This window comes from Papilio xuthus, unplaced genomic scaffold (genome assembly GCF_000836235.2).
Source record: "Papilio xuthus unplaced genomic scaffold, Pxut_1.1 DF827777.1, whole genome shotgun sequence".
Lineage (NCBI taxonomy): Eukaryota > Metazoa > Arthropoda > Insecta > Lepidoptera > Papilionidae > Papilio > Papilio xuthus.
Window position 1 is genome coordinate 2093899 of NW_013530872.1, and position 16030 is coordinate 2109928.

At 34.8% G+C, this 16030-nt stretch overlaps 1 protein-coding gene across 5 annotated transcripts in view; it reads right to left on the reverse strand.

Annotated features, from left to right (window-relative positions):
* The window catches only part of Efa6 (Exchange factor for Arf 6), a 28440-nt gene that overhangs the window by 6715 nt on the left and 5695 nt on the right, over window positions 1-16030 (reverse strand). Inside the window, exons 1-13 of one of the 5 annotated variants that reach the window (XM_013309365.1) lie at window positions 12112-12210; window positions 10273-10339; window positions 8609-8662; window positions 6755-6839; window positions 4079-4336; window positions 3874-3990; window positions 2932-3040; window positions 2554-2705; window positions 1978-2088; window positions 1736-1863; window positions 1043-1404; window positions 566-741; window positions 146-339 (exon numbers count right to left, since the gene is read on the reverse strand). In XM_013309365.1, coding sequence (XP_013164819.1) covers window positions 146-339; window positions 566-741; window positions 1043-1404; window positions 1736-1863; window positions 1978-2088; window positions 2554-2705; window positions 2932-3040; window positions 3874-3990; window positions 4079-4336; window positions 6755-6839; window positions 8609-8662; window positions 10273-10339; window positions 12112-12117 — 1819 coding nt within the window. In that variant the 5' untranslated portion in view covers window positions 12118-12210. Of the gene's footprint in view, window positions 1-145; window positions 340-565; window positions 742-1042; window positions 1405-1735; window positions 1864-1977; window positions 2089-2553; window positions 2706-2931; window positions 3041-3873; window positions 3991-4078; window positions 4337-6754; window positions 6840-8608; window positions 8663-10272; window positions 10340-11888; window positions 11908-12111; window positions 12211-16030 lie in introns of those variants that run through there. The other 4 variants (XM_013309366.1, XM_013309364.1, XM_013309363.1 and 1 more) reach the window with 4 other exon arrangements.

The window sequence follows — 16030 nt, forward strand, 5'->3', positions numbered from 1 at the left end:
TGTCATTTCCAAGCAATCGCCTATCCGTTATAGAGAATCGATTCTAACAAATAAATGACGATATTTATTATAGTTACAAATAGTTTTAAGAGGTGAAGAAGCGATAGAAGTATATCTCTTGTCTCTGCCTACTCCTTTAGGTTACCTTGTGAGTTGAAGGTGCCGGGATTGCATTCAAGGTATCTTCGGGAGAAGTGCACGAGGACGCGCTCTCGCTCCTGCGTCTCTCCGCTGAGCGCGAACCTGGCGAGGAACTGTCGCAGCGCCTCGTCCAGCGTCGCCCCGCCTAGAGAGAAGTGCTTCACGTACTCCTCTGCCACCGCGCGAGAGAACTCATTGCTGCAAACAACATATATTTTTTATACAAATCATTTCTTAATGGAAATCTACGTAATTATTGTACAAAATTAGTATGAAAAACAGATTAAAAACATAATTTTCACAAAGAATAATAGAATGATAAATTACTTTTTTCAAGTTTTTCACAGTGGAAACTCACAATATGATTATTTAAGCTAATTTAGTACAGTGTATAACAAACTTTTACCTACTTAACATTACTTACTTTTTACTTAAATGCCTAGATACATCAGACTTCTTGAAGCCGTCGAGATGGTATAATCGCTTGGCGAGCCGCTCCGCCGAGGGTATATCCACGGCCTTGGGACTGTAGTGGAATGAGTGCAGCGAGTCTCCATCTGACCCCTCGTCTGAACCAACATCGGAACCGCTACCTAACTCCTAGTAAATAACACCACATAAACAGATATAAAACTGTAACATTGGAGTCTAGGAACATATATAAGATAAACATAGAAGTTTTTACCAACATTATAGAATTCATAACTAAAATTGGAATTATTCCTGTATTTTCATTCACAAAAACAGATTGACTGACTTGGGTCACAAATTGTAACCTCACAATTTCATTTTTTTTCGTCTTTAGCATAGGTTTTTTGCTTCAAATATGAAAATTTATTACAGATAAATACACTATCTTTTTCTTTGATTAAGGTTTATAATAGAAATATTTTAATCTCACCTGATAACCTTGATTTTCGGGTGAATTACATCCATTTTCTTTCCCATTTTGTGTGAAATTATTATTATTATTTACACTATCACTTGTATTAACACTTTTGTCGGGTCCTTTCACTTGTATCACTATTCTATAGTCTTTGTGTTCACCATTTAGAGTCACATCACTATCTGGATCATTGGAATATGAGGAGTTTGACTTTGCTCGCTTGTGACACGGTTCTGACACCAGTATCGTGCTGTCAGAGTCAGACGGATCTGACAACTCCATCCGTGGACAGTCGCGACCAGTGTCAAACATGTCGTCCTGGTCTTGGTAGTCCGGACTGGATATATTTGATACTGCTTCCGATAAGCTCATATCACCTGTTGAGTTAAATTGTATTTTAAAAATGTATTTGAGTCTGTGAATAATATAGTACAGACTTATTATGAAGAATAACATTGTAACACTATTGAATTTTTTTTTTAATTCATATGTCATTCTGATCAATCCAAGCATGGCTTGGATTGACATTTATTTTTAAACATTATAAAGGTAAAAAAAAGGTACACAAATACAATGTAGGATTCTAATGGTAAAAAGTATTGATATCCAGCCTGTAGTTTTTGAGTTTACTACAAAGTGAGAGTGAATTAAAAATATTTTTTTAGTACAACAAGAGTAAAGAGAACTAAGAAATTATTAATACATTACCATTGATAGGTCTGTGCGAGTGCTGCGAGTGCTGCGAGGTGGTGAGGAGGGGGGCGCGGTGAGGCGGGGTAGCGCGCGATGACATCACAGACGACGATACCGACGTCGGCGACGCGGGCGACGACGATCTGACACACAAAGTATAAGGTCGCATATATAATACATGAGATAATTTGAAATGTTTTTTTTTAATTTTGACTAGACGAGTGACGGATAAAAGCCATATTCTTATAAATGTATACCTTTGTGAGATGCCATCTGATATGGAGGTGGAGTTGGATGTGGCTCCGGAGCCGTTGCACTGCGTGCGTTCTGACGCGCACGAGACCGGCGCGTTGTACGTCCACACGATCCTGATACAAATACATGCATTTATACAATTCCTAAGAAAAAACATGTTACCGTACTCACAATCGTTAAGTGCAGTTTTAAAATAGGAAATAAAATTACCTATTAACGATTCTGCGAGTAAATTATTTAACCAGCAATACATAAAAGGTACGAGTTTAATCTTCACTCATTCAGTATACATCCTTCTTCTTACTAATATTGTAAATGGGAATGTTTAGATGGATGGATGGATTTTGTGTATATAATATAGAACATAGTCTGGAAGAACACATAGGGTACTAAGTATATTACTTTTTAATTCTGTGGGGAAGGAGTCGCAGGCGACCGCTAGTTTATTGATAAAATAAAACATATTGAAATATCAAGCAGAATAAGGTAATTACAAAATAACTCAAGGGAGTACCTCAGTGATTATTGAATGAGTGAGTGAGTGAGCGAGTGAATGAATATCACAGTATGTGTATCACCTGTCCCTCTCTAGATCGGTGTCGGAGCGCGGGCCGGGCGTGGCGGAGTCCGGGCGCGCGTCGAGCAGCGTGTTGAGCGATGACGTCACGTCCTCCTCCATGTCCACCGCCACCGCGCTCAGGGACGACTCCTTCTGGAATACATTGAAATACTTTTCATTAGAACATTACCACTGTTCTATACAAATATATACTAAACAGTTTAAACAACACTTTAAATAGACCATACAGATCGACAATATCAAAGATAAAAATGTTAATTGAAGTCATTTATTTAAACAATGAAGTAACATACCGCAATTACTGTTTGAGATACGAAAAAGACAAAAAGGAATGTTTTTTTTAATTGGCCTTCCAAATATGATAATTATCTCGTACCTGAAGATGGTCCTCAGAGCGCGATGTTCGCACGACGTGTTGCGCGCGCGACGCCATCTCCCCTCCCGCCTGGCCGCCGCCCGCGGGCGATGCCGGCTGAGATATGAACCTGCAATAACACCCAACATTACATTCAAATAATCACAATATTACGAATATACTAACTTCACTGACGTATCCGTGGAATATGGTTGTATGTCTCTAACTTTTTTTATTTATGACAAGGTGGCGAACTGAATTCAGGGAAATAGCAAAGCGACCTTTGCCCCTGGACAACTGCAATTGCAGATGCGTTGCCTACCTTTAATTAACGGAGGAGATGATACTCAGAAAGATATTTCCCCGTCCTATGCGTCTATGCGTATACCGTTTTGAATGGTTGGGTTGGTTACTGTCGCACTGAGAGATTCGTGGAATGGCAACAAAGAATCAATTAATAGATTAAGATTTATGTTATAAGTTTATTGAAAAGAGCTTTTGGCAAAAGTTTGAGTTAAATATATAGAATTATTTATAACAAAGGGATATTGATTAAACATCAGTTTGGTGCGTGGGGTGGCGGATTACAATTTAATCAACGCTCTGTTTCCCACATTCGCGCGATTTGATAAGTGCTCCGTGACGCATTCTGTGTTCCAACACGATCTACGCATATACACATATGTATATTTGCGCTAAAATGTATTCTTCACGAATATGATAGTGATTATGTAGATATATTTTGCTCTGTATGGTAATAACTTTTACCGCGACTTTGTCTGAGTTTTTTTCATGTATCACAGGGCCCTATGTTCTTTTCTATATATGAGTATGTACAAATTATATGATCAATTGAGTTAGGGCTTAAAATGTTTCAAACTAGCTGATATTAAAATCTAATATACCAGGACAACATAAAGTCACAAAGCTACAATAATAAAACATGATATAACATTGACTTACAGCTTGTTGGCGTGTTCAGTACCAAGGCCGGTGTCGGGCGAGGAGTTGTGTCGCTGCGCCAGCTCGACGCGCGCCGCAAGACGATTTTCACTCGGCGACGCCGGCGTTGAATTATATCTAACATATTATTTTCCATTGTTAATATTACTGCATAACTATCATATTTTTATTGTACAGATCGATGAATGGAAGATATTTTACTCACCTATGATAATGAGTGCGATGTGTAGGCGCGTGGTGGTTATGGTGTGGATGTTCTACTCGGGACAGATTGAGCATTAGATCCCCGGTCATCATGTAAGCCTCGAACTTAGGTTGCGTGGGTCGGCCACGCGACCTCTCCTCTGTCAGTAGCGCCTCACAGCTATCCCCGGACACAACGTCGGAACCGTTGCTCGATGATTTACTGGATGAATTACTGTTTGAGTTGCTGTTTGAGTTACTTGATGGTGGTGAACTTGACCTAAAATAATATACAATTAACTATAATGGCTTGATTAAGACATAATATTTTTTATTTCGGTTCGTTAATTATTCGTTTTATTTACGACGTTCATTGCAAATGGAACACTTTATTAGAATTATTACATAGATCGGTTTCCTGCCGTCCTAGTCCATTAGACTTGCTTAACTTATACTAGAACTTCATTCCATCCTGTGTGAAACCCACTTACAGATTTAGCTTCACCTTGCTATTCTCAGTACGATGCTCGCAGAGTAAAATAAAATGTCTCTTTACATTTGGTGGGAAGTTAATTTCGAGCCAGCAATGGACGTGCCATTATTACGTTACCAATGTATGTAAATTGACCAATCCCCTCTTTATTCAGGGATTCAATATAGCTCTGACAAATTTTTAATTAATAAAACGATGTGCGTGTATTTTGTGCCCTATTTATGTAATCGACTAGAGTAATTCTCACATATGTGCAATATGGAGATATAAAGAAATAATACTAAAATGATTATGGTTACCGTTGTGTGATTTTATATAACACATTTAGTTATTTCTATTACAATAAAACAATGTGGTATGCTTATAAAAAGTCCGGACAATCGGCTGCCATTGTTTTCGTTCCGGCAAAGCAAATCTTACGAATGAATTTAGGGAAAACTTTCGCTTGCCAACTTTCCTACACATTGGGACGATAATAAAACCGCATTGTTATAGTTATTACAGTAATACCAACATGTTAGGTATAGTTTAAAATGTACTTTAGAGAAAATATACACATTTATATCGCTATGAAAACTAATGTATCATTTATTATGTAATTGACATAGTCATAAAATTACCTGTATTATAAAGGAAACAGAACCAGGCAAAATATATTGAATTTGTTCCAGTTCAAATATTGAGTCCGTTGTTTAAAAAAAAAGTTTGACGGAAATCTGTTTTCTTTGTTAATGTAAACCATTACGATACTGCGACGTAATTGAAAAACGCAGATGCAAATGCGCGTTACATACATTTCCATTGTCAGGTAGACGCAGTCTCAGAGGTTTATTGCGACGCATTTATTTCTAACATAATTTTTACATCACATACTGTAAAAGCTAAAAAATAATTCATCAAATACTCAGCAATTATTTTTTTTAATCTTAAACGGATGTTTTTTTTAACAAAATTAATTGCGTCATTCCGTAATACAATACGATATTGTTGTCTCAGTGTCTCCTGCGAAGAAAATTTTAATTGGATAAGCCATTACCGGTATTATTCCAGGCACCCTCGTAATAAACGTCACATTACTTTTGTTTCTAGGAATCTATTTTGGTACCATTTTAACTAAATTATGTAGCCATTTCTGGTTTCTGTGCAATCTCATTAAACAAATAAATAGACTACTTTGGTTGTCTCTGTCCACAATTAAAGGTAACATAAACATGCCTAAAACGACTTCGAACCGTAGAAGAGTATATGATAAATACATTATAGGCAATTTATACAGTAGATTTTGTTCTAGAAACGTCCATTAAACGAAGAAATCGTTACAGAATAAACTACTTAAAAAGATCGATATGAAATGATTCACTTTATGTTTGTAAAAACACAAAATGAATCATATGTTTTTAATTCACTTTTAAACATCTAGCAGGCACGTGCCCCGTTCACTACGAACGTGTGGCCGGAGGGTAGCCACCCCTGTCTACCGCACATATGGTTCCGGCTATCACTTATCGCTTTCGGATATCGCCTGTCTAGAGGGCTGACTTTCCATTATAAACGATGGGATGCTAAAAATAAAACAGTGGACGAAAATAGAAACCCTAAGACGTGTCCATTAAAGCTTTTAAAAAAAAGTTACTATTATGTTTATGGTAATGTTAAGTTTTTATTGGTATTGTCTATTATCACATTTATGAATTAAATGCGTTACACGAAATATTAAAAAAAATCGATAGGACTTTATAGAAAGGATTTGCAATATTAAGCTAAAATATCGTCGGATCAGTTAATAAATGCATCGAAAGCAAACATCAATTTACGGCTTGTACATACAGAACTCATTTAAAATTCTCCGCAGCTGTGGATCTATAGTTCAAAAATAAATGGTATACGAAAAATTAAAAATAAATAATAAAGCAAAATTTACGTACATCGAGTTCATTCAACGGCTTTTACAATATTGCTTATTATAAATTTATTCAGTTATCGGTGACTAAGGATATATAATATACCATAGACAATATTTTTAAACTAAATAACTTTACTAAACAATTAGACGTCGGCTATTGGAGGAGGAGACAATGAGACTTTACTTCAATCCCAGCTTATTGACAAAAACTCTACTAGATTCTAGTATTTTAGCCCGATTTCCAAGAAAGTTAACATATTTTAAAATTAATGACTATATAGAAAGACCTTGTTTGTGCTTACTTGTCGCGTTTTGTGCGTGCCGCGGCAGCCCGTCGCTCAGCGGCTGCCGATATGTAACGTCTTACATTCGCCTTGATCTCTGGGTCTGCAAATATCAGGGGAACGTACAAACAACGATTACTATTCAAAATAAAAGCAACAATTGTTTATTATAGAATTATAATTATAACTTAACACAATATATACAAAACACTACGATTTAAGAAATATAAGTAATTTAAGAAAACACTATTCTCCACTCATTGTTACAACTCACTCTTTTTTTTACACTGAATAATAACTAAACACTGCTCGATAAAATTAAGAGTGGTAGAACCCGCTTTAACATCTTCGCACGACTTTTCTTATAAGGAAAGGATGGGAAGTGGAAGTGGACTTTCCGGATGAGAGGATGCATGGAAAGGGAAAATATTTTCTTTCTGTGCATCCTCTCCTCCGTAGATTAAAGGTAGGCAACGCATTTGCAATTGCGTATGTCTATGTGCAACAGTCACTTCGCTACTTCAGCGATTTCAGGTGGCCGCTCGCTCGTTTGCCACCTTATGATATTAAAAAAAAAGAAATAAAATCTCACGGCGCCACTATGCGCCAGTAACTTTTTACCTTTTTAGTGGCGCCCTCTAACGTAATGTCGCTAATTATGCTTAGACTATAACATTTATACAAAAACGTATACGAATAAGCATAACAACCCATATAACGAAAAGAGTTGCATCTTTATAATACACATAAATAACTTTTAACGCAAATAATTGTGATAAAAGTTCTTTGAACTCGTCAAAATTAGAATTGATAAATTTTTGTGTGTGTTGTTTACACCAAACTGTTGGAAGAGTTCGTAAAAAATAGTTCTTATTTTAGTATTATTTCTTCTTTTTTTAGCACTTGTAATATAAAAAATTATAAATATCTGAATACTAACTCTATATATAATATATCGAGATGTCATTTTAATATCTAACAAGGTCCACAATTATGGTAAAATTGATAGATAGTACATTGATCTTGACTGAGATGTATTAATCATATGTTTGTTCATTGTTCAACAGATATAGTTTGTGTACAGGATATATCCACTTGACATTATCTCAACTAGTCAACAATGGAATTCATATATTCTATTGTTGGAATTACAGAGTTTTTGATACATAAATACCTTTGATACATACATGATATCAGAGCTATATATATACCTATTGTTTTTCTTATCAATGGAAGCCTGCACTAGTTTTTAAACTTTTTCTTAAATATTAGAAAGAACCTATATACTATCAATCTATTCAAAGTCACATTCTAAATTGTTGAATAATCACTAAGGAAGTTCCTTAGTGTAAATTCTGTAAGAGATGTACACTTAGGGACTGGTTATGAACTGTTAAGATGGTAAGCGGCAATTAATTACCTTAACTATCAAAACATCAAATGTTTTAAGGTGGATTTTAGTAGTGAAAATTCGGAAATATTGTTATAGAATTGTATATTAAAGGGAGAAAAGCTTGCAATTTGACGTAACAACATTATGGTAGACCACCGTAGCATTGCGCTGTTACTAAACGTGTTGCATTGCATGAGAACATAAAAACAGTTCAAGGGAACATTGGGATGACAAATTGTTTTTGTACATAAATCTTACTTAATATCAGGTTACATATTTACAGAAACACCGTCGAAATGTCTAGAAAATAATTACATGGTTGTAAAGGCTAGCTACAGACAATTCTCATATATACCGCAGACGCGACAGAACCATTTGGGAATACGAGGGTTTTATTACTTATGGCCGGCTCGCTCGTTGTTCATTCTCCAAGCATCCTAATATATTATACATTAAATCGATTATTGACCGAGACTCACCCTTTTTCAGTCTTAAAGTGACGGGATCGGACGAAAGTCTCAAACATTTTAAAACTGAAACAAAATATAGCACTATAACAAAATATACACAAGAAATATTAAAGCAAATTAAGATATTCAAACAAACATAATATACGTTCGCGAGGGAAAAGCGAGAGTTGTGTCAGAATATTACCATCTAACCTGTAATGTACGGAATGTTTTTTTTTTTATTGCCTGAACATAGTAGTTTATCATATACTATACTAGAGTTAATTCGTAGGACAATACTTTGATTAGATCTTAATGCTATGAGTTCTTTAAAACCCATGCAAATTTTTGCATGAAAACAATAGGGAGGTTCAAATCGATTTTTGCTACATTCGAAGCTCGTTACTACGAGCAAGCGCATTTAAAAAAACAAATAAAAACTTTCAAATCAATCAAACTTAGTATAATCCTTTCCTAAGAGTACTATTCCGTTTGATCTTTACAGACATACAAATAAAAAAAACATACTTGATTCGAATCAACTATGATAATAAATTTGAAATTGCTCCAATTTATTTTCTTCGAGTAAACATGTTCATTAGAATTGTAAAAGAGATCGTGCAACATTCGTCATTATCACGAACATGCATAATTTACGCAGCTGATTCACTTCTGCCGACATGAACTAGCGAGCGAGAGTTAATAATAAATAAGGAAATCCATTTCAATAGCTCTTGTCAAACTCTTTGTAACTACGTTTTTTTTCTTCAGCCAATGTAATAAATATTAGCAATAATCGATTGTGTTTTTGATTGTTATGTTATCGATTAGGTAATTTTACAAAATTACAAAGAGGCATTGTTTAATTAAATATCTGTAAAATAAACTATAAAATGCCATGAAACAACTGCGCAAGCAACAAATTTGTGGACACGCTTTATCGTTTTAAGATCTGTTGTAACATTTTAAAACAATTTCGGCCATATCTGAAGAATAGGTTTCAAATGCGATATTACAATATCAAGAGGCTACTGTTAAATTGTGCAAAGGAACTAGAAACGAAGTTTTAGATATCGACACATCTACTGTGGGTTTCTGAGGCCAAATGAAAACATACTCTGTTATATTAAAGATAATGATGTGACGATATGTTTTATTTGAAGGTTGGTCTCAGAAATCAACAGTTAGTAAGTTAATGCAATAGCACGCGTGAAACACAAATTGCTTGCTTGCGTGCTTCACACGACTGTAATGGTTCGATCATTGAATTAGCGGTATGAAGTATAAACCTCATGCAAACGCGAACAATTGACGACTTCATTCACTATTTTATTATTTTACATTCGATAGGAACTTGTGGCAGTTCTCTAACTTTATAAAGACTACAGTTTGCGAATACTTTTAAATGTCGTGGTTTTTAGTAAAATGAGCCTTATAATATGTGACAAATGAAAGGAATGTGTTTTGACTATATTAAGAAATTTTTAGACTTTCTATATCGTGGTAAAACTCAAATTATGATTCAGTCTATCAATTTGATTTTTACTTCTTGTTCTTTGTTCTATTTTTCTTTGTTCTGACATATGTTTTTAGGGAAAAACGGTGTCTTTTTCAACAAAATTGACCGATTTAAGTTTGTGAAGTTTCGGGATGTTGGAAGACGAGGCAGACGCATCTGGCAATTGGCTCCTTACCTTCTTTGGTCGTGAACCGGTTTACGTCAGTCCCATTAACCTTGAGCAATACATCTCCAGCCTCGACCTGTAATGGAACATACGTATCCAGTTTAAAATGTATTCGGTAAAAACTAAACATCCTTGCAACGCCTAATAAGATCGCAGTACATGTTACGCTCACGAAATTCTTTGGTGAAAATTCGTTATAACATTCCTGTTCACGTTATAGAGTTTCGTTTAACTGTCGATTCGAATTGAACTTGGAAATATTATAAAGAATATTTTTAGAAGAGAATAACTTAATACGCTAACAAACAAACGCTTCTTACACAAAAAATAACATAAAATTGCAATGATAAGATACAAATTGTTCATTTCTATAAAATATCTCGTCTAATTATCGTTTCCTATTTGTAAGGCTTCCACTGCCGAAAAGTATATACGAAAAGATATTATTGTATCATTTCTTTTTGATAAAATGAGAGAGATGACAATATATTTTAACAATAATGAGTCGGCAGTGAAAACACACGGTTTTATAAATAAGTGTACATAGAATTAGTCACATCGCAGTGTTTCTTGAGTCTTGAGTCACAATGTCTATAAAAATAAAGATTACATTGATTTATTTAAAAAAAAACCAAACGTAGTAAGTATTCTATACGTCCTTCCAGACTATGATATATCAAAGATGTTGTAAGGGATCATAACATTTATTACAGGGCAGTAGAGTTTCTGTGGTAAGAGTTATAATTAAATAGTTGTGTATGTTGCTATGAGAACCTAATTGCAGTCTCCTAATGAATTCATAACGGGTAGGAAATAATCGTCCTCGACTGTATAACTAACATGCAAGTCGTTCCGCACCAGCTGCTAATGGCGATAGGTTGTCCCTATCAATTACGTCCACACTTATCACCCGCGAGCCTTAACCACTACTCGAACGACCTTCGATCGAGTATCTAGTTACCGACTTGTACTACACCGTGATTAATCGATTGTAATTACCATAGTATCTCATGACTCAGTCGAACACAAATTGGTAATTTATATGTAAATACACGTAATCTACGGCTACAGTTAAACGATAGTGCAAGGCCCTAAACACGACAGGCGTGATATTGCTTCTCGAACGAAACGAAATTCACACATCTTTTAGTCAAATTGAGATGCTTAGTAATTAATAATTAATAAAAAAAACTACGATACTTTGATAATAAAAAAACATCTCAGTAAAGGAAAGTTTAAAACTTTTTTTTATTCAAGCTAGAGTTCGACTTTTATAAGATATATTACCATTTTGTTGATGATTATTGATAACCTACAGTATGCATTCCATAATTAGATAAATACATTGTAAGAACATATTAAAACCTACGTATTAATTAATTAAAAAAATGTTTTAATATGTAATACGAACAGATATTGCTTTTAGTTGAGTGGAAAGTCAAACAAAACTCGACTGTTATTAAACTTATCGACTCAACGCTGCATAAACAATTGGTATCACTACGAGGAACCGTTAATGATGCACCAATGATGGTCGTATTTATTTTAACTAACCAAAACATCACGTATAAAAGTATAATAATTGCAAAATGTTATCGCACTTTCAAACTATCATGTATACTTACTTGGTTGAAACGTAAAAATAGAACAAAAACTATGTCACTGCATTCATTGTGTCTTCGTCACAAAAATCCGTATGTTAGACGCTGCAACTAAAAACAATGCCAAAAAAACGATGTCACTAACGCTTCACTTTTGATTTTAACACTTCACCGACAGACGAATTGGTCACTGGGGTATTATTACGATAATGTTGATATATACTTTTAATAGAAAACGTTAGCGTATTTGCATTGACGAGTATCTACGTCTGTTTCATCGAGGAAACTGTAAAAGGATGTACTCGAATAAACGTTGTATCGGGCCGAGATGTAACAGCGTTGTGGCTTGCGTGCGTACGCGTCCGCCCGCGTTACATCGACTCTCCGTTATCGCGCCGGGGTCCGCTAATGGATTACAAGTTTAGAAGATAAATTAGATCAAAACCCCGCGCACAAGGGCGCAGCGGAAGCATGAATTACGCGCCGAACGTCCCACACTTCCACGTCAAAGGTGAACGATGTTGTAAATTAATTTCTCGTCGCCGGTAATGACAAAGTGGTCCGTAAATATAGGCTCCTGAACTCTATATAACCTTTATATCGTATATTAAAACAATGGAACTGACATTGCTGCCGCTTTTTAGTCGACTTCTACCAAATATAATGTCTACGAGTGCCTACGAGTCTTTGAAAAGGAATGAGAGAGTTAGCAAGTAAACAAGGTATTGTTTTTTTAGGGTAACATCAAAGCGAGGTCAATTATTTAGAAAATGAAAATACAAGTATTTCTTTGTATCCATTAAAACAATCAGCAATGTGACTCTGTATTGGTATAGGTATTTTCGGAAGCGTGTGAGCTCCGCTTTCGCTTTTTGAATTTGAAGCGATTTATACAACCTTTTCCAAAAACTATCATAAAATTACCATAAAAATCACAATATCCGTTTCAACACTTTGGAAGACCTGATTCCTAAATAAATTTACATTTTAAGGCGCAAAAATATGTCTGACAATGTATTATAGGCCGAAAATAATTCATCGACGACTTACAAATATTACGTTTCATTACATTCTCTAGAACGAGCATTGCAATTCAAAGAGTTACGATAAAAAGTTCTGAATAACATAAACGTGCGTGACTCAACATACTCTGTGCATTACACCGCCTTAATGACGTATAAGTTCACAATAACATTACGACGAAAATTATAAACTGTGGCACTCAGAAGCGTTTAATAATCACTAAGAAAGAGCCTTAGTGTAGATTAAATATGAGAAAAGAGTGTCCATTAAACGCATATTGAATAATTCTTCCTGGACTCGTGACAGTCTAAGTGATGAAGCGTCCAACCATCAAGATGGTGTGAATAAAATTTGTAACGTAATAAAAACAGCAGGAAAACAATTTTATATAATTGAATGTTAAAATAAAAAATTCACATGTAAAGGAATTTCGTGAAACAGCTGATATTGACAAATGATCCTTGAGTTATTGGACACGTCATTATTTCTAGGTCACATATTATCGATATTCTTGTTTAACTTATACAACATGATACTTGATCTCTCTTAATCTAAAATATAACACGTCTATATTTCCTAAGCAACGAGAAATATTTATAAATATTAATTAATAAATCAATCGAGACATAGTTAACATAAGTTTAACATATACGAAGATTATTAGTCCAGTTAAATTAGCGATCTACTCAATATTCAGTCTAGACTATGTATGATAAATATGTTCATACAGTCTTCAAGGTAGTAAGTGAAGTTTTAAAAAGCAAACTTTGAAATAAAATGCATTCAGAGAGCAATGGCAGTCGGCGTGTCGACAAGTCTGTCGCAAAGGAATAAAAGAAAGGGTTACATAAGTAGTGACTACGACGAACAGTTATTGTTGAAGTGTGCGACCAGGGCACAACTAAAGGTGACTACTAATCGAACTTTCTTCTAGAAATTTCTGAACACACAAAAATGTAAAATACTAAATCACCCAAATCACTGAAACAAAGAACCAATACGTATCTACAACTAGTGAAATTATTGACTTCGTAATTCACTTGCCTATCATTTTATTCCATAATCCTATCCAATTTTAGCAAAATTACGCAATACTGTTTAATTTACGTAAATAAAGCTACGTATTAACGTGATCATAAGGTGATATCCAATTCAATATTTTAACAAACATCACTCAAGTGTGAATGCAACTTTATGGTGCATGAAAACGCATACCGCGCCCATCCGTCTCGATCCACACGTCTCGTCGTTTTCGTCCTATACTCCCCTCTTGCAATGCTTTCTTTTATATCAAAAGTAGACAAACAAGCTGGCAGCAGGGGAACGTAGTCGCATTATATACTGGCCAATCAACGCTATACATCGCTATGATAGTGTTATTGACCTCTTGTTATTAGCATATGCAACTGATAAACATATTGCATAATTAGCTATAATCGATTATACAATGGAAAAAATTATATTTTTAATATGGTAATTTTTATCAAATATTTGGTACTGGATTTGAAAAAGTATATTATTAATGTATTTAAATATAATAATCCAATTGTAGGCCTCCCGCAAGATGTACCGATGACATAGTCAAGGTTGCGGGAGTGCACTGGATGGGGGCGGCACACTACTGGGCATTGTGGCAATCGATGGGGGAGGCCTACGTCCAGCAGTGGTTAAATTTAGGCTGTTTATGATAAATCAAATTATAATTAAACTACCTGTCGCGCGGGACTCCATCCGTTCGGAATAAGAAAAAAAAATAACTAGTAGCCTATGTGTTCTTCCAGGCTGTGATCTACATCTATAGCAAATTTCAGCGAGATCCGTTCAGCCGTTTCAGAGACCTTCAAACAAACATCTATCCATCTAAACATTCCGATTTATAATATTAGTAAGATTGACAAAGTAAATAATAAATAACACAAGTGCTACAAGATTTTTATTTACAAAGTGCATGTTTGCACGTGTTTTCTGCATTTTTATTGTTGCTTTGAAGGATGTTATAATCGTAAAAATTGCTGTTGACGCAGTACTTTTTTATCCTATGTATGAAGAATTTACATACAATTAAGAATACAAGGATAAATAAGAATCAGAATAAGTAAAATAAAACGATTTAATTATTAACTGCAATCTGTAATCAAGCTCCCAAATACTTAATGGTATTATACATAGACATGATAATTGTTTTGTTTAGGAATCGTATTTATTAATTAACCTTTAATGGTTGTGTCACGTTGTACAAAACAAGATAAAAGACATGACAAATCTAAAAGTGGATAACTATTACCAAAACGCATGTACAAAAACGCACTTTTGTTTTTAATCTTTAAATGAATAGATGGATGGATGAATGCATGAATGGATAGATGTATGTTTGTTTGAAGGTATGTCGAGAACGACTCAACGAATCACGTTGAAATTTGGCATGAACGTATAAAATTGTCTCGAAGAACACACAGGCTTTTAGGTCTTTCTAATTACGCGCGACAGAGACGCGGGCGACAGCTAGTATATTAAAAATAAAATTATGAAAATGTTTGACAGTGGTAAAGCATGGTAAATTTATGAGTACGGTACATGTTTTGGTACTTTCCCGTTAGCGTCGGAAAATTCGTAAACATGCAAAGGATAACTGTTGTCCTTTACAATGCTCGTACGCTGAGTCGGTCACGTTTCATTGCTCGTATGCTCAATCACCGTGGCACATACATACATGACGTAACTGGTAAACATATAATACTTAGCCAAAGAAATAAATTCCCTTCCCACTTAGGATCTAATATCATCCAGCATCCTATCACCAAAGCTTTAATTTAATAACTATGTTACTACCGCAACTTTTCTAACTAATCAGCGTCAAAACATTAAATTGAAATGGGTAGGAAATAAACGTCCTCGATTGTAGCTGAGTGGATAATCTGTTCATGTTCCTATATTATTTACATATCCATATATGACAGTAGCTCCCTAGGGACGTTACGGCAAACATCGTAGTTGTGACATATGGGATTGACTAACAGACGTAACTCTGTTTATAACTGGAATTCATAGATACCGGATGAATGTGTAGTTAATTTAACGAATGATTTCGATTTCCGTGCTATGAATTTTTAAACGTCAACAACGCAGTTACGTTAACGAATCTT